At 35.7% G+C, this 17,806-nt stretch overlaps 2 protein-coding genes across 2 annotated transcripts; both read left to right on the top strand.

Moving 5' to 3' along the window:
* Positions 1-1,334: 1,334 nt before the first annotated feature.
* Positions 1,335-2,244, top strand: LOC106423994. Its single transcript, XM_013864737.1, has 2 exons — positions 1,335-1,818; positions 1,871-2,244. The coding sequence occupies exons 1-2, from the start codon at positions 1,335-1,337 to the stop codon at positions 2,242-2,244; spliced, it is 858 nt and encodes a 285-aa protein (XP_013720191.1).
* A 7,172-nt stretch (positions 2,245-9,416) lies between these two features.
* On the top strand, positions 9,417-17,332 carry LOC106424019 (probable cyclic nucleotide-gated ion channel 20, chloroplastic). The gene is made up of 11 exons (XM_013864758.3): positions 9,417-11,626; positions 11,714-11,905; positions 11,977-12,075; positions 12,484-12,621; positions 12,871-13,119; positions 13,244-13,492; positions 13,671-13,816; positions 13,932-14,009; positions 15,768-15,897; positions 16,090-16,336; positions 16,455-17,332. Exons 1-11 carry the CDS (start codon positions 11,048-11,050, stop codon positions 16,754-16,756), a joined length of 2,409 nt encoding a protein of 802 aa, XP_013720212.2. The 5' UTR covers positions 9,417-11,047; the 3' UTR covers positions 16,757-17,332.
* The last annotated feature ends 474 nt before the right edge of the window (positions 17,333-17,806 follow it).

The following is a 17,806-nucleotide window of genomic DNA, read 5'->3' as shown; positions in this document are numbered from 1 at the left end:
TCCTACGCGTTCCCGATCAGCAACCTCGTGTTCCCGTCTCAGCTTCAGACGATCTCAGCTCAGACGAACTCAGACTCAGCTCTTGATCCAGGACAGCTCGCGTTCCAGACAGCAAGCGTCCCGTTCGCATCAGAGCCGCTCGCGATCTGACAGAAACAGCTCCCGTTCAACGATCAGCCGCTCGCGATCTCAGCCTCAATCCGTTCCAGGCCAGCTCGCATCCAGGCCAGCTCGCGCCCCGTTCCTGTCCAGCTCGAGGTTCATTCTTTGGTGGTCCGGTTTCAACAATCAACTAAGCTAAAGGTAATTCGAATTCTAAGAACATATGAATCGAATTGGGTTGATTGATAAAGAATGAAACCATAAAACCTAATCTTTTTGATAAAAGCCATAGGATAATAGATCAAACTAATGAGTAAATCGAAGCTCTAAAAGTTCGATCCCCAAACCCTAAATCGAGATTGATCTATTAATCAATTAAACTTAAAACCCTAATCGGTTTTGAATCTCAAAACCCTATGATCCAATGATCATATCGTGTGCTTAAATCTCCCTTGATCTATGATTAAATCAAAACCCAGAAAACGTAAACCCTAAAATTCCTAGAAATCGAATCAAAACCCTAAACCCTAATGTGAATCCGTTTTGATGATTGTTCTTGTTTGATTAAATCTTTAATGTTTTGAGGTTTAGGTTGCTAGAATACTTTACCTTCTGATCTGTTTATGTTTTCTGAAAACCCTAAATTCGTTTTACCCTAAATAGCATGTTATAAATCCGAATTGAAGCATGTTTGATTCTTATTTGTTTTGATTGATCTTGTTGATTGAGAGTTAGGTTGATAGTTTGATTGATCTCATAACCTGTTTTCTAAAAACCCTAATATCGAATATGAAACCTTAAAGGCTTTGAAACCTTAAAATCGCATACTGCTAAATTTAATTGCTAGATTTCTAAATTAATTTGAAGTTTAGGATCAGTGGCTAGATTAATTGTTTTTAAACCCTAAGTTGACCAGACTTGTTTCTGAAACCCTAAATCCGCATAAACCCTAATTCTGATTCATTGCCTTTGATTGAAAGCTAAATTGCTATATAACCCTTAGTGAATTCGTATGCTAGTAATTGCACTGTGGTCGTGTGGCCTTGTTTGTATCTTGATAGTATGGCCGTGTGGCCTTAGTGCATAATAATCTTGCTGCATATAGATCATCTAAATCCTAAGTTTGCTATGCATCATATATCACCTAGGCCGTGTGGCCTCATTGCATATCATCCCCATAGCCGTGTGATACTATCATTGAGGGGAATAAAGAGAATGACAATAATTTATACATGGCAATAAGTATTATCCGCCATCATCTCACTGAGGGTCTAAAGGATCGGTATCTCACTATTGAGAATCCTATAGAAATTTGGACCGCTTTACAGCGGAGATATGATCACCAGAAAACGGTGTTACTACCAAAGGCTACATATGATTGGAAACATCAGAGAATCCAAGATTTCAAAACCTTGGATGAATATAACTCAACTCTATTCAAAATTGTCTCCAAGATGAGACTTTGTGGTGAGACTGTAACAGAGAAGGATTTGTTGGAAAAGACTTTCTCCACATTCCATTCTAGCAACGTGTTGCTGCAACAACAATACAGAAAGAAAGGTTTCACCACCTATACTGATCTGATCTCATGCCTATTATTAGTTGAGGCTAATAATGAGTTGCTCATGAGGAACAGTGAGATGAGACCTCCTGGATTAACTCCATTACCTGAAGCCAATAAGGCTGTAGAGGAAAAGAAAGAACCCACCAAAGAAAGTAACCACGTCCATCATGATAAACCACACGACTATGTAAATGGCTATGGTAGAGGAGGCCGTGGTGGATGGAGAGGACGTGGTGGGCGTGGCAATTATAGCTCACACAGCCGTGGGAAAGGGAACCACTATAACCGTGGTAGTGGTCCCAGCTATGGCCGGTCCTAGCTATGGTCGTGGTCGAGGCAGAAGCAGTGGTATCTCTAAACCACCACACTCGTCCAAATCAGTACGCCACATGTGTGGAATGGATAACCATTGGGCAAAGAATTGTAGGACTCCCAGACATCTTTGTGACCTCTATCAAGAGAGCCAGAAAGGGAAGAATCCAGAAGCCCATTTGGTCCACCATGATGGGAAAAACGATTTTGATCATGACCAGGATGACCTTATGGATTATGAAACTTCAGATTGCCTAAGAGAATGAGATGATTTCGACATTCTGTTTTTGTGCTTTTGCTTTGATTTATGTTTGCTTTGCTTTGCTACTTACGTTTTTAATAATATGATTTCTTTGAGTTTACTTTATTTCTATTATCTTATCTGATTTTATTTAATAAGATGAATGATTTTATTATTGAAAACGCCAATATGAGTTTATAAATTGCGGGTATGGTACACATTAAGGGCTACAGCCAGATATGTATAAGGGCAAACATTTAGATGTTTTATATTCACCCAAAGAAACCCATTGAGATTATATAGTGATATAAGAATGGTTTCCACAATGATACAATGGGCAAAAGGAAACAAAAGTTCCTTCAGAGTTATGAAAATCGCCCAAGACCATAGAAAAGTAGTCTAGACTATACCTGCATTCTCTATTGATCTAGACTATGCCAAGATCAGTAAGATAGAGGCAAAAGTCATGGTAACCAGAATGGTTTATACACTTTATGGCATGACTGGATTGGCCATCCTGGTCCAAAACATGATGCGAAATTGATATTGGAAAGGGCACAAAGAGTTATCCCATAGAATCTCACGTGTGTAGCATGAACACAAGGGAAACTCATTAGGCCATGATGTCTTAAGCACTTAAAGATTATAGTATGTCCATGAGGGGACAGTGAGGACAAATCTGCACATGTCCATACTATATATAGCTTGGCCATTACCCATAGGTCCAAACTCTCAGTCCAAAGCTTGGGGACACACGAATTTACATGCATCTTAACTAATAAGCATCAGACCATTTAAGTGAGCATAGATATTTCCATCTCAAATTTATTACGGGTCATGAGCCAGACATATACCATCTTGAGATATTTGGATAAGCCACCACAAATATATGTGCCGTCTAAGATGGATCCTTAGAAGAGGATGAGGATGGAGATATATGTTGGATATGAATCTCCCATAAATAATGAAGTACCTTGAGCCAAATATGGGTGATCTATTTAGTGGCCAAGATCACGGATTGCAAGAGTTAATAAATCCGACTATCCAACATCAGGGGGAGAAAAGTGATAAGCTGGTAAGATAAAAGAGTAAAAGGATGGTAAAGAAATAGAATGGAATAAACCATCATTGTCTTGGCAAGATCCTCGGACTAAAGTGAAATAAGACGTCCAAAGATAAATACAAAGATTATACATTTACAAAAACTAGCTAAACAAATGCCAGACACATTTGACCCGAAAAGAAAAGAAAAGAATGATTAAGTTATAAACCAGCTTGTAAAGCACCAACGGAATTGATGTCCAAGAGAGACACAATCAAGTTGCTACAGAGTCTATACAAGATGGACCAATAAGTTCCAGAAGATAAGAATCCTCGGAAACAAAAGAGAAAGGTGCATAGAATGATAAAACAAATCCGAGGTCGAGGAAACCATCCTAGACATAGACAATGGTTGACCAATCTAAGGTACCACCCAATGGAGTTTGGGACGCCAAACTCCATAGTACTAATGGTCATGAAGGTAATAAGGTTGCAACCAATTATGTTATGTCTGGAATGTAATGGAACATATAAAGAATGTCGACATAAGATGATATAAGGAAGCACATAAAAGGTAGCACTTGAACATATGAATATAAGCGAGGATCATGAACCCACGTCAATATAAGAGTGTACACTCATAGATCAGATTAGACTGAAATGGAAACGTGGGGTTAAATAATTTAAAGAAGAGAGGCGTATTTGGCCAATAAATAAAGACGCCCTATGATTAAACCAGTGGAATATAGATGAGTCTTGTAAGAAGTAAAATCGTGAGATAAAGAACATAATCACGTGGTCTAAGTTGTCCATGTTTCTACTTACAGCATTCAAGCATGGCTTGTTACACAAGGAATCTCACAGAGATCAGGAATAGAGACTGTGGCGGATGCTACTACATATTTCGAAATTGATAAAGTCTGGACAAAAGAAAGAAATTAGATTAATGTTTAAAGGATGTAGTAAGCAGCATATAATCCACTGGATAACGAAATATATTGAGCTCAAAGATGAGATAAGAAGTTTTCAAGAAAACAACATTGTATAAAGCTGAACAAAACTGTTTATGGACTGAAATAAAGCACCTGCATATAGTATGATAGACTTAGTAAATACTTAGTAAAAGAAGTTCTATAATAACAATTCAAATCAGTCCATGTATCCTTATAAAGAAATTCGAATTCCTTGTGTTTATTTTATACTAACCAGTCCAAAGAGAGGTTATTTGGTTTTGTTGATTTGTTTTCAAATAGGTTATGCAATATCTTGGCAATCAATATCATTGCAGCAACAAAAGCACGTGGGACTGCAATACCTTGCAGTATCACGCGGAAAGCATAGCCATACAAGAGCCAAGCCGTGGGTGTGTGTGTCTTGAGATCCATGACTCAACAAACCAGCCCGTCATTATTACACGAAGACATACCAGCTCGACCTAATCACCTTTGGAGCTCCCGGTTGGATTATAAGCATACATTACCAAGCTTGGCATATGTGGACTATGAGAGTGTTTTGGTCGAGGTCCGGTCAGAACATGGGATGGTCTACGGCAAAGAAGAGTATCCTGCCCAAAGTTTCCTTCACCCACGCATTGCAAAGGCAGGAGAGGTACAAGTAATTCAAGTTCATTCAAGTAACAATTCAGAAGATCTATTCACCAAGTGGGGTTCAAATCAGGGGGAGTAATACGTGTTGTACTCTTTTTCCTTCACCATGGTTTTGTCCCAATTGAGTTTTCCTGGTAAGGCTTTAATGAGGCAACATCCAAAGCGTATTACAAGTTCTAATGGTTATAGCATCCAAGGGGGAGTGTTATAAATCATATTGTGGATGTCCCATAACCATAGCATCTTCCAAGACCATACTCGGCCCATACACATAGGCGGCTAAGTCTTTGAAATGTTTTTCCTTTCTCTTGTCTTAGTAGTTTTCCTAATCCTAGTTGGTTTAGGTTTTAGATACTTTCCATATTTCTATATCTTGTAATCCTTATATAAAGGAACCATGTGTTATATGAATAAATATACAAACTATTCCCCTTAGTTTTATAACATATCATAAATAAACTAGTTAAAATATTTATCAAGTGGCTACGCCAAGTACTAAGTTAACGAGATCGCCAAGTATTAAGTTTATCATATACATTTATTTTTAGGTTAATATAAGTTTTTCTAACAATTGGATTTTGGACTTACTAATTTTTCAATTGATTTTTATGCTGCCACGAAAGCTAAATTGACATCTTAATTAAGTGACACCTAAGCAAGACTCTTTTTTATTAATAAAAACTTAAGGTTACAACTTTTTAAATGATTATCTATTCACTACAAGAAAAATGAGTTTTGATAGCAGTCGAGTATAACGTTTTTTTCCTTTCTTCTATGGTTGGCATATCCCTTAGTTTTTAGATAGCGTTTGTATATTTAGAAACGCTATGATAGAATGATATATTTGGAAACTCTATGATAGAATATGGTTTTATACATAACACTTATGTTTAATAGCAGAACTTAATTAAAAACGCTATGTTTGACTTTTTAAATCCGTAAACCCTAAACTTAAACATAAACTTTAAATTATAATACATTAATAAACTTGATAATATTTTAAATTTAAACTTCAAAACTTTATATAAAATTATAAAATTAAATATTTTAAACTTAATCTCAAAATATATACTTATTTCTAAACTTTAACCATAAATCCTAAACCACATACTTTAACTTATACATAGAACATTAAACCTCAAACTTTAAATAAAATATAATTAATCATATACTATAAACTCTAACTAAAAATCTTAAAACTCTAATTTTTATTATTATTTAACTTTAAATCTTGAATTTAATATCAAAATATAATCTTAAATCTTAAATTTAAACCCAAAACACTATATTTCAAACCCTATATTTATTATATTTTACACCATAAACTCTAAACTTCATATTTATACCACACATCCAAAAATCTACATATAATCAGTAAATCTAAGTTTAAATTTTTTAACTTTATATAAAATATACAATTTAATATATATTATATCATTAACCATAAAAAAATTTAATCATTAACCATTGATTGTTTTTAATTCAAGGGCTAAAGATCCATTTTTTGGTTATCTTCTAACTTTTTTTCTCATTGGTCAGTTTTTTTAATACAAGGATAACAACTCTTGACCACTGATTATGTTTGATCCAATGGTCTAAAATTAATTTTTTGCTTCTTCACTTTCTCTCTTCTCTGTGACGCCTCCTTCTCCTCCTCTCTTTCTTTTGCGAGTTCCTCACAGTCCCAGATCTTCATTTCTCTCACTTTCTATATTGTAAACGAGAGAGATTCTTACATCGTCATGCATCTCTTATGCTTCAGTGTATTTGGTTTGTAAATCTAAGATGTGAGAGAAGAAAAAGGGTCAGAGAAGAAGAAGATTCGTTGGTCAGAGAAGAAAAGAAGATTCGTCGGAGAAGACTGGTTTTAAGCACACCATCGTCACCTGGCGCCGTCGTCACGGATCTTAACCTCGTCGCGTCAGCCAACTATTCTCGCCGCCGTCATCCTTCTAGCCACTTCTCAGATCCGTATTCGCCAGTCTCTCTCTTCACCGTACCACCACCACTGCTCGTCACCACACTGGTCATCTCTCTCTCTCACTCCCTCTCTCTCTCTCTTTTTGTTTTGAATTTGTTCTTGTTACAGGAAGGTGGACAAGGCAGGTGAGCTTGATGGAGGAGGAGGTAGCAGACCCGTTGTGTGACTGGAAGACAGCGACGTGAAGCTCGCGTGGTGACGCGGATGGTGGCGGCGACGAATGGAAGAGGACGACAAGGACCTCACGGCGGCTCTTGTGATGTGGAAGACATGGTGGTTTAGTTAGGTTTAGATGTTGTTGACGATGGCGGCTAGCATTTTTTCTTCTACGTTTTAGATTAGGGTTGGTTTAGATATAAGCATTCGCCACAAACAAGCATTCGGCTAATCCTATTGCGAAAAATCTTGACAGGATCCTAGTTAATTGCTCTTGGATGCATCATTCATGCAGTCTTACGCGAGTTTTGAGACACCAGGGATCTCTGACCATGCTCGTTTCTGGGTTCATCTTAAATCTCCTTCTCAGGGTAACAAGCGTCCCTTAGTTTTTTTACTTTCTCGTGGATCATCCTGATTTTGAAACACTGTATCTATATCATTTCCACCGGAAGCTGAAGATGCTGACACCTTTTCGGCGAGTGTTGAACAGAAATAAGTTTTGTAACATACTGCAACGTACTCGGGAAGTTTATGTGGCATATTGTGTAAGAAACAGAAGCAGACACTCCTCAGTAATTCTACTGAGTCATTTGAGAAGCTGTCTGAGGCGTCTCTTCACTGGAATCAATGGGCTGCAATAGAGGATATATTTTACAGTCAAAAATCTCTATTACTTGGTTGAGGTATGGTGATCAGAACACTTAGTTCTTCCATAGGACTGTGCAATAACGCAACTCCTTTAACGTGATCCGGCTTCAGTGCTTGAATTGGGGTAAACAAATACAATACCTCAAGAGAAAAAGGCCATGACTGCTTGAAAACTTCTTGAAATTTGGCCTTCCAGCTGACCATGTGTACTCATCCAAACCCTCTGATTTATTGGATTATCATTGTTCGGCATATACAACTGAGTTACTTATGCACCCAATCACAGCTAATGAAATTAAAAATATCATTTTCTCAATGCCATGAAACAAGGCTTCTGATCATGACGGGTACCCTGTTGAGTTATATCGTGCAGCATGGCATGTTATCCACAGTGATTTCACAATTGCAGTTCAATCGTTCTTCATGTATGGCTTTTATGCCTAAGGGTGTCAATTCCACCATCTTATCACTCATCCCTAAATCTGAAGATACCAAGACAATGAGATCTTCAAAATACTATCAAAACGCATTGAGCAGTAGCGGATCTAGAAATTTTTATACTGGTGTCTTAAATTAAATTAATTATTTATATATTATTTTGGGATTTAACATATTATTTTGTAATAATTTAAAGAAACATACCTAATTATAAATAATAAGTATAATTTAGCCCACATACAAATAACTCGGACTTTAAATTTTATATTTTGACAAAATTTAGAGGGGCTCTAGTACTAAAGCCAAAGTTAGCTAGAATGAGGAAAAAATAAGTAAGTGGTTGCAAGATAGAGTTTCGAACCCGGGTTAGGGGTGTCAGTCTTTAAAAAATTTCCCAACTGAACCGTCAAAATCTTTTGTTTAACTTTTAACCGGTGTCAGCTGACATCCCTAAGTCCTACGGGGTCCGCCTCTGGCATCAAGGTGCTCTTGTCGGATATGATGGAACCAAACCAATGTGCTTTCGTATACAGATTTTGTCAAGAACTATCACAAGTACTCTATTTCCCCAAGAAACGTCCTATATCTCGGTATTTCAAAAGTTTTGAATTTTTCGTTCGTCTTTCATTATTAATTCTCTTCATGCCATGAGTATCTGGAACCAGTTCCTCCACTGGATTCATACTTGCCTCTCCATTTCTGCCTTCTTTATGGCTGTCAATGGTGAGCTTTAGGTTTTTCTTGCGAGTGAACGGGGCCTACACCAAAGTTGTGCTCTCTCACCGTATCTATTTCATAGCGTTAAATGTTCTCTCCAAGTTTCTTAACTGTGTAGCAGCTTCTATACATATTGGCTAGCCCCCGAGTTGTCATAAGGTAGGTCTGATGCACTTGAGCTTTGCTGATGACATCATGGTTTTTACAGATGGAGCTCCTAGATAGATTTGAAATATATTTGACGTGTTGGATGAATTTGCACACGCTCTGGTCTTGTAGTTAACCCAACAGTCTGTGGTTTTCATAGCAGGCAGAATTAGTAGTGATTTCATGACTGAGATTAGTCATCTGTGAATTATTGTTGAGTCTTTACCAGTCTGTTACCTTGGCCTCCCACTCCCCACCAAATCATTGTCACGCACTGATTATGAGTCCATGGTCGATAAAATCAGAACACAAATGCTCTTCTAGATGACAAGATCCATATCCTATAGATTATAGTTGTTCAACTCAGTTATCACTAGCATAACTAACTTACGATCCTCTTTTTTTTTCCTTAAGAACTGCCTTGAGACCATATAAGAGCTTGTGCAATGATTTTCTATGGTCTGGTTCACCTAACATACATACTAAAGCAAAAGTTTCTTGGGATGGAGTTTCTCGTCCGAAAGAAGAAGTAGGTCTTGGTATTCGGTCGTTTGTGTGATTCTTCTCGTGTGTGTGCACTGAGCCTGATTTGGCATCTTTTAAAAAACTCATGTCTCTCTAGGTCACTTGGACGCGAGCTTACCTTATTTTCTCTCACTCTTGTTGGGATCTCATTGAAAAGTTTGCTTGAACATGGATCTGGTGTAAACTACAGAATCTAAAGTTATATAGTAGCAAGCTTTATTCACTGGATATTGAAATTTTAAAACTGCTCTATTTTGGTATGATGATTGGTTAAACATGGTAAAGCTTCTTGAAATTGCAGGTGATTCTGGTACAAGAGCTTTTGGTATTCATTGTTATGCAACAGTTGCAGAGGCATCATCATCTGGATGGTGGAACATTCAATGACGTGGCTATCACCTACGGGCGATGATAGCTCACATCCATTATTCTCCAACACCGGTAAATGAAGCTGATGATGATTATGTGCTTTGGTGACGATAAATTCAAGCCAACTTTCTCTTCCTCCAAGACGTGGAGTCAAACATGTACGCACCACCAGTCAGTCAACTGGAGCAAGATAGTCTGGTTCGCTCAGAAAATTCCACGCTTCTCTTTCATCAATTGTCTCACCTTCAAAGACCGGCTGTCCACTGGTAAACAATAGTGCATGCTTTTGGGGTGAAATCCATATTTTCCTTCTCTATATGGTGAGCCAAACAAAACTCGAGACCACTTATTCCTCGCATATCCCTACTCATTTACAGTTTGGACTGAGCTAGTAGGCTATATATATCTTGGGATCGAAAGCCAATACAAACTGGATCATCACAGTCTCCACTCTCCTCTTGCAGCAGTTTAACGGCAACGACAAGTGCCTCCTCCGCCTTTCCTTCCAAGCCCCGATACACAATGTATGGCGAGAAAGGAACACTCAGAAACATAAGTATGAATACCACACAGGCAATCACTTGGTGCACTTCATCGACGAGGTTATCAGGAACCGTATCTTAGCTCTCACGCATAAGAACACTCCTTTCTATAACAGGTTGATGCAGCGCTAGCTAGTGAGGCCTTCCTCCTATGCACCTCAGTAGAAAAACTCATTTTTTTTACCGATTTCTTTGCCTCAAACACTACTTATTGTAGTTTTTTTGTTGACAAATAAATTTGACATTTCAAAAACAAAAATGTGAATAAACGAGAAGAAATAAATTTGCAATTTGGTTTTTGTCAAATAACTGAGGCATTTTTTTTTACAACAACTGAGGCATTTTCTATCAATAGCATTCTACACTTCTAGTATTCAAACTGCTGAAAATACATGGTCTAGCTAGTAACGTTGTATGATGGTCATCAACTTCTACTTGTGTTAAAAATAATGCGCCGTATTGATCAATTTTGATATATTTACATGTCAAATGGTTACGTGCTATGTTGTAAATTTTCTATAGCTAATGAATATTAGGTTACTTGACCCAATTTGTAGTCTCGGCCAATGAAAGAACAAAAATGTGGTTATTTATTTCAGACGTGGCTTCACACACACTTTTGATTATGGATTACAATAATGACACACTTGCTTGATGAGGAAACAAAACCATGACTCGGTCATATATATGACTCGTTGTCTCCTTCCTTATTTATTCCCGATTGAGCAAACTCTAGTCTCTACTTCAACTTTTCCGTGTCTAGAAATGGTTTCCCCAAACAAAAACGATAAGATTCACATGCTTCCGATTTCAGACGCATCGTCATCTTCATCTCAGACTAGGGTTTTCACTTCCAGGACTCGTAGCGTTCCTCTCTCAAACCCTACTGACGAAACTGGCAACTCGAATGCTGTGACTTTAGGCTACGCAGGTTCTCTTCCGAGCCAACGTCCTCCTTTAGTCCCAATGACTGGCCCTCTTTCCTCTTCTACTCGTAGACCTGAACCTCTCTTCCCTCGTCCTGCTCCTCCCCCTACTCGAAGATCTTCTGGCTATTTTGGTGACCTGGAAGAGGTAAACTACTCCTCAGACAACGATGAGTTATTGAAACACGCACATCGCCTGAGATCTGGAAAGCTGGGGATGTGTAACGATCCTTACTGTACCACTTGCCCTTCTAACTATAACCCCAAAGCATCCCGGCTTCCCAATCCAACTGTTTCTGCTTCCACGGTATGTTTGATTTTACCCTAGTAGCACTAAATACGCTTGAGACTCGAGAAAATTTTGGTGACATGGAGTTTTTTTTTTTCATATTAGTTCCATAATGCCTTGTATGATGATGCTAGAAGTTGGGCTAGGCGATTTGCTTCTTCTGTTAATAGATGCTTACCTGGAATCATGAATCCTCATTCCAAAGTCGTTCAAATATGGACTAAGTTCTTTGCCGTCTCAAGCTTGTTAGCCATTTTTATAGACCCCCTCTTCTTCTTCATCATATTAGTCCAAAAGGTATATATATGTTTCTTCTTGGATCTCTTTCTTCCGTTTGAATACCTTTTTGACCATCTTTCTGACTGCAGAACAACAAATGCATAGTGATTGATTGGCCGATAGCTACCGCATTTGTTATTTTTAGAACTCTGACGGATGTTATATTCTTTGCTAACATGCTGCTTCAGGTGTGTTTCCTTTTACTCCATTTCTTGTAGGCAAAGTCGGTACTGGACATAGCGAGATAAAACATTCGCATCAGCCCTAAATTTAAGTGGCTGATATGTTTAGATTATTCGTCTTTCAAACTGATTAAGAAAAATATATGTATTAATCATTTACAGGCGCCTGTCCCCGTACACATCATTGCACAACCACTAGGATATAATAATTTTGTACTGTTGTTATGTCTGTAAAATCTTAATGTAATTTGGCGCATAAAGGACTAGATTCCCAGCTTTAGATCAGGGCTGACACTAATCATTTAGTTTTTAATCCGTAATTGTTTCAAACCTCATAGATCTTAGGCCTGATTCTTCTTACAAATAAATATTGGTTTACATTTACTACAATTTTTACTTTATATTTTGTTGCAGTTCCGACTGGCATATGTAGCTCGTGAGTCTACGGTAGTTGGTGCTGGCCAGTTGGTTGATCGTCCCAAAAAAATTGCTCTCCATTACTTTCGAGGATATTTTATCGTAGACCTGATCATAGTGATGCCATTTCCACAGGTTTTGTAATGTTAAATACTCAATACTACCAGTGGCGGATTAGAAACAACTTTTATCTTGGGGAAAAACAAAAAAAATACTACTACTATATTTACAAAGTTACACTAACTAGAAAATTTAATGGTGGGCAACTGCCTCACCCACTGACCACATAGATCCGCCACCGAATAATTCTGGTTTGGAGTAATGGTATTTGGAAGATGTTCATCTACCACAAATCTTTCCTTTTCATTTTTTTATGCCTTACAGGTATTGGTACTATCGGTAATACCAGCACAGTTAGCCATATCCGGGACAAACTATGCGAAAAACCTTTTACGTGCTGGAATTCTTGTCCAATACATTCCAAAGCTATATAGACTTCTACCACTGCTTGCTGGACAAACACCAACAGGCCTCATATTTGAGTCAGCTTGGGCTAACTTTGTTATTAATCTTCTCACCTTTATGCTTGCTGGACATGTTGTCGGCTCTTGCTGGTATCTTTTCGGTTTGCAGGTACATTCAATTTAATGCATGTCTTGTCCAAATGCAATAGAAGACTTTTGTATATATTTCAAGTGATTTATTGATTCTTCTCATTGCCTTCTACCTCTTCTCTTGTTGTGTTTGGTCTTTTTAGAGAGTTAACCAATGCCTTCGAAATGCTTGTGGTCATTCTGGGCGTGAATGTAGAGGTCTTATTGATTGTGGCCATGGAAATAGTAATATATCAGCATCCCTACGAGCTATCTGGAGAAATAGTGCGAGTGCAAATGCTTGTTTCCAAGAAGATGGGTTTTCTTACGGAATATATTTGAAAATGGTCAATCTTACAACTCATACTAGTCTCTTGACAAGATATAGTTACTCTTTGCTATGGGGATTTCAGGTAATGGTTTACTCAAAAAATGTTTGGTAACTGTCCTAGCTAGAGAATTGCTATTTTGCTATCCATTGCCTACTTAATTTTGGCTATGAGTTATGTCCCATAGCTACAAACTATGTTAGTTAATTCTTGTAGTGGTGGAACCCTTAAACTGATGTCATGTTCTTATAACGTTTCAAAGCAAATTAGCACGCTTGCTGGAAACCAAGTCCCAAGCTACTTTTTCCCTGAGGTCGTTTTTACTATGGGTATCATCGGACTTGGACTTTTGCTTTTCGCGCTTCTTATTGGTAATATGCAAAACTTCCTTCAGTCTCTCGGTAAAAGGTTAGAAAATAAACCCATCATTACATCATCAATGTATATAATAAGATATTTTGAGACATAATGGATGGTTTATAAATCAACTTGTGCTCTGGTGATTGTGCTTTGTGCATCGTAGGAGCTTGGAAATGACGCTAAGACGGCGTGATGTAGAGCAGTGGATGAGCCATAGACGGTTGCCAGAAGGGATAAGAAAGTATGTGGACTATATCTATGCCTAATCATTTAAACTTTGTCTAGTCTTAGTAAAAAAATTTAACCCACGTTCAAAAACTAACTCAATAGTGGAGTATTGTCACATCACTTATAAATTGCATGAATTTTATTTTGTCTAAGCGATGTGAGACTTTAATAAATCATCTTGAAATGTGGGTGGGAAATAATTTAAGGGTGACGGACCAAACAAGACATCTCGAATATACCACAACAATGGGCTAGTTATACATACTACATATGTAAAAGAAAAATTGTTTATGTCCAAAACTAATTTTTGGCTTTACCATTGGCTTTGATACAATATTAGTAATATACCTAATTTACATCCAAAAACTAATTCAAGGTGCATGATTGTTACATCATGTATACATATATTGCCCAAATACCTTTTGTCTACGGGGTGTGTGACTTTAGAGCATTTCCAATAAGACACTCTATTTTGAAGTTTCTATAACTCTATAGATCTAACTGGTGACCATTGCAAGAACATTAGGAAGGAAAAAAATGCAGAGGAATAATATTAGAAAAGAAAAATGATTCCTTATCAATTTTAGTGAGTAACAAATTTGTTCTATATTCTTCCAAAATAAAAGGAACGAAAAAGAATGCAAAGGAAAAACAATTCATTGTAAATGGTAAAAAAATTTGGGAATAGTAAATAATGCATTATTCTCTTTCATTCATTGGTCACCAGTTGCACCATATATTTGAAGTTTAAAGGTGCTCTTCTCAAATTTTTTTTTTTCAAATTTAACATCAAAACTATTTGTATTTTATATTATGGACCTTTTATTTGTCATAATTAATTTAAATTCATAATACTTTTTTAAATAACTGGCACAAGTATAAAAATATTACAACAATATTAATAATGTTACATTAAAATATCAGATTTTAAATAGAAATACATAGTTGATATTAAACTTCAAGAAAAATACCACATTATTCCAAAACATTATTTCCGTAATGGATATATGATCAATAGGTGCATTTCGAAGTTAAAAATGACTCTTTATTTTTAATTTGTAACAAGCTAAAAATTATTGAAATCGGGTGATATTAATACTTGTAAATACATTAGATTTTAACAAGAAAGTAAAAGAAGAAAATAAAATATTGCTAAAAGATTTAACTTCTATCGATGATATTAATACTTGTGAATACATTCGATGTGAACAAGAAAGAATCGTACAAAAAATTATCAAAACAACAAAAACGATATTCGGCTACACAAAATTTGTTTGGGCAATATTTTTGGAGATTTTGGAGGTTTCAGATTAATTTTAGCTGAATATTAGTGTTATTGTAATATTTAAATTTGTATAATAGTTATGTCTATTTGTATTTTTTAAAGCTTTTTTTTGTTAAGCTTTGTTTGTATATTGTTGTTGTCTAAATCTAGTATTAAAATATTTAAATCTTATATTAAAATTTTATTTAATTTTATGTGTAAAACTTAAATTTATACAAAATTGAAATATTTATAATATTTAATTTTTTTAAGAATTTAAACGATAAAATATTTAAGAATCATAAATATGATGTATAATTGAAGGGACCAAGATATGAAACTTCAAATTTAAAGTTTTGATTAGTGAAACTTCAAATATAAAGTTTCACTCTTCAAAACTTCATATTTCTTTTGGAGATGCTTTTAATACTTTGCTCATTTGTTTCCTTGAGAGTTCCATTTTCTCAGGCTATGTATTTTCATAACCAAAATGTTAAAACGTTTCAGGAGGGTGCGAGAGGCAGAGCGTTTCAATTGGGCTGCTACCAGAGGAGTTAACGAAGAGTTGCTCTTTGAGAATATGCCTGATGACCTTCAAGGAGATATAAGAAGACACCTCTTCATATTTCTCAAGAAAGTAAACATCAGAATCCATTTCTCTCTGTTGAAGTTATATGTACTTAACTTAGATCCCAATTCCTTAGTGCTTTTGCATAGTGACTATCAGTGAAACTGAAGTCTGAAGTAATATACGGGGATCACAGTATAAGCATTCCTGAAACTATGGTGAAGGATATGGACTAAAGAAGTTGATGGGTTTACTTTACAGGTAAGAATATTTTCGTTGATGGATGAATCAATTTTAGACTCAATACGTGAGAGGCTGAGACAGAGGACATACATAAGTGGTAGCACAGTCTTGCACCGCTGGGGTCTGGTGGAGAAAATAGCTTTCATAGTGAGAGGTGAGATGGAGAGCATTGGAGAAGACGGTTCTGTTCTTCCTCTATCAGAAGGAGACGTTTGTGGTGAAGAACTTCTCACTTGGTGCCTTGAACGCTCTGCTGTAAACCTCGGTATGTCTCTTTCACTATCAAGATCTTGGCGTTTAACCAGAATATATATTATATATTCATGAATTTGATTGAGCCACTTGAGAGATGATTAAAAACCTTGATCATTATAAATCTGTAGATGGGAGGATGCTTTCCAAGGGATTGCTTAGCAGCAGAAATGTTAAGTGTGTGACAAACGTGGAGGCGTTTTCGCTGAGTGCAGCAGACCTTGAGGATGTAACGAGCTTGTTCTCGAGATTCTTAAGGAGCCATCGAGTCCAAGGAGCCATAAGATACGAGTCTCCTTATTGTAGGCTACGAGCAGCTACGCAGATTCAAGTGGCTTGGAGATACAGAAAGAGACAGCTCCGGAAGTTAAGCACTGCTCAAAAGAAACAATATTCGTTGGAGTTAATCAAAAAAGACATGGCGAAAACATAGAAAGAGATGCAAGATAACTGCTTCATTTTATTCACTCAACCTGTATTTCATTTTGCCGCTAAAGTGCCAGATTTAAACCAAACCTGGAGAACATAAGTGGCTAATGTCTAAAAGGAAATCTGTATTCATCCACATAGGATGTAAAACGATCGATCATATTATGACACATTAGTATTTCAGTTTATTATTTTTAAAATGTCAATATTTCCAAAAAATGTTTACTTTAAAATAAAATAAAAATAATATCAAATAAGGTAAACTACTAAAATTTAAAAAATTATAACTAAATTAACTTAATATCTATAATAATATAATTTTGAAATTTAAAATAAAATAAAATAATGATAGTAATTAATTCTAAAATGCAAAAATTTCAAATAATTATAACAATATATATTTAACTCATGATTCTCAAAATTTAGGCTATAAATATTATTGAAAATATCCACAAAATTAAGGCTATAAGCGTCCACATAGGATTTAAAACAACTACTCATATTATGACGCATCAGGCTTTTAGTTTATTATTTTCAAAATTATTAATATTTCCAAAAATGTTTTAATTTAAAATAAAATAGAAATAAATATCAAATAAGGTAAACTGTTAAAAGTAAAAAAAAATATAACTAAATTAACTTAATATCTATAAGTATATAATTTTATAAATTTAAAATCAAATAAAATAATGAAAATAGTAATTAATCTAAAATGCAAAAAATTCAAATAATTATAACAATATAAATTTAACTCATGATTCTTAAAATTTAGGCTATAAATTTATTGAAAATATTCACAAAACAGAGGCTATAAGTCATTGAGAGTGTCCATATAGAATTTAAGACCATTAATCATATTATGACACATCAGCATTTTAGTTTCTTATTTTCAAAAATGTCAATTTTTCAAAAAGATGTTTACTATAAAATAAAATAGAAATAAATATCAAATAAGGTAAACTATCAAAATTAAAAGCATTATAACTAAATCAAATTAATATCTTTAACAATATAATTTTCTAAATTAAAATAAAAAATAATGAAAATAGTATTT

Source organism: Brassica napus, chromosome C1 (assembly GCF_020379485.1).
Source record: "Brassica napus cultivar Da-Ae chromosome C1, Da-Ae, whole genome shotgun sequence".
NCBI lineage: Eukaryota > Viridiplantae > Streptophyta > Magnoliopsida > Brassicales > Brassicaceae > Brassica > Brassica napus.
Note: the sequence above shows the minus strand (reverse complement) of the source record. Positions and strands in the feature narration are given on the sequence as shown.

Coding starts and splice junctions, on each gene's coding strand:
- LOC106423994 (XM_013864737.1), top strand. CDS start 1,335: ATGGCAATAAGTATTATCCGCCATCATCTCACTGAGGGTCTAAAGGAT. Junction 1,819..1,870: donor GAAAGAACCCACCAAAGAAA/GTAACCACGTCC, acceptor TGGCTATGGTAG/AGGAGGCCGTGGTGGATGGA.
- LOC106424019 (XM_013864758.3), top strand. CDS start 11,048: ATGAGGAAACAAAACCATGACTCGGTCATATATATGACTCGTTGTCTC. Junction 13,493..13,670: donor CTTTGCTATGGGGATTTCAG/GTAATGGTTTAC, acceptor AACGTTTCAAAG/CAAATTAGCACGCTTGCTGG. Junction 16,337..16,454: donor ACGCTCTGCTGTAAACCTCG/GTATGTCTCTTT, acceptor ATAAATCTGTAG/ATGGGAGGATGCTTTCCAAG.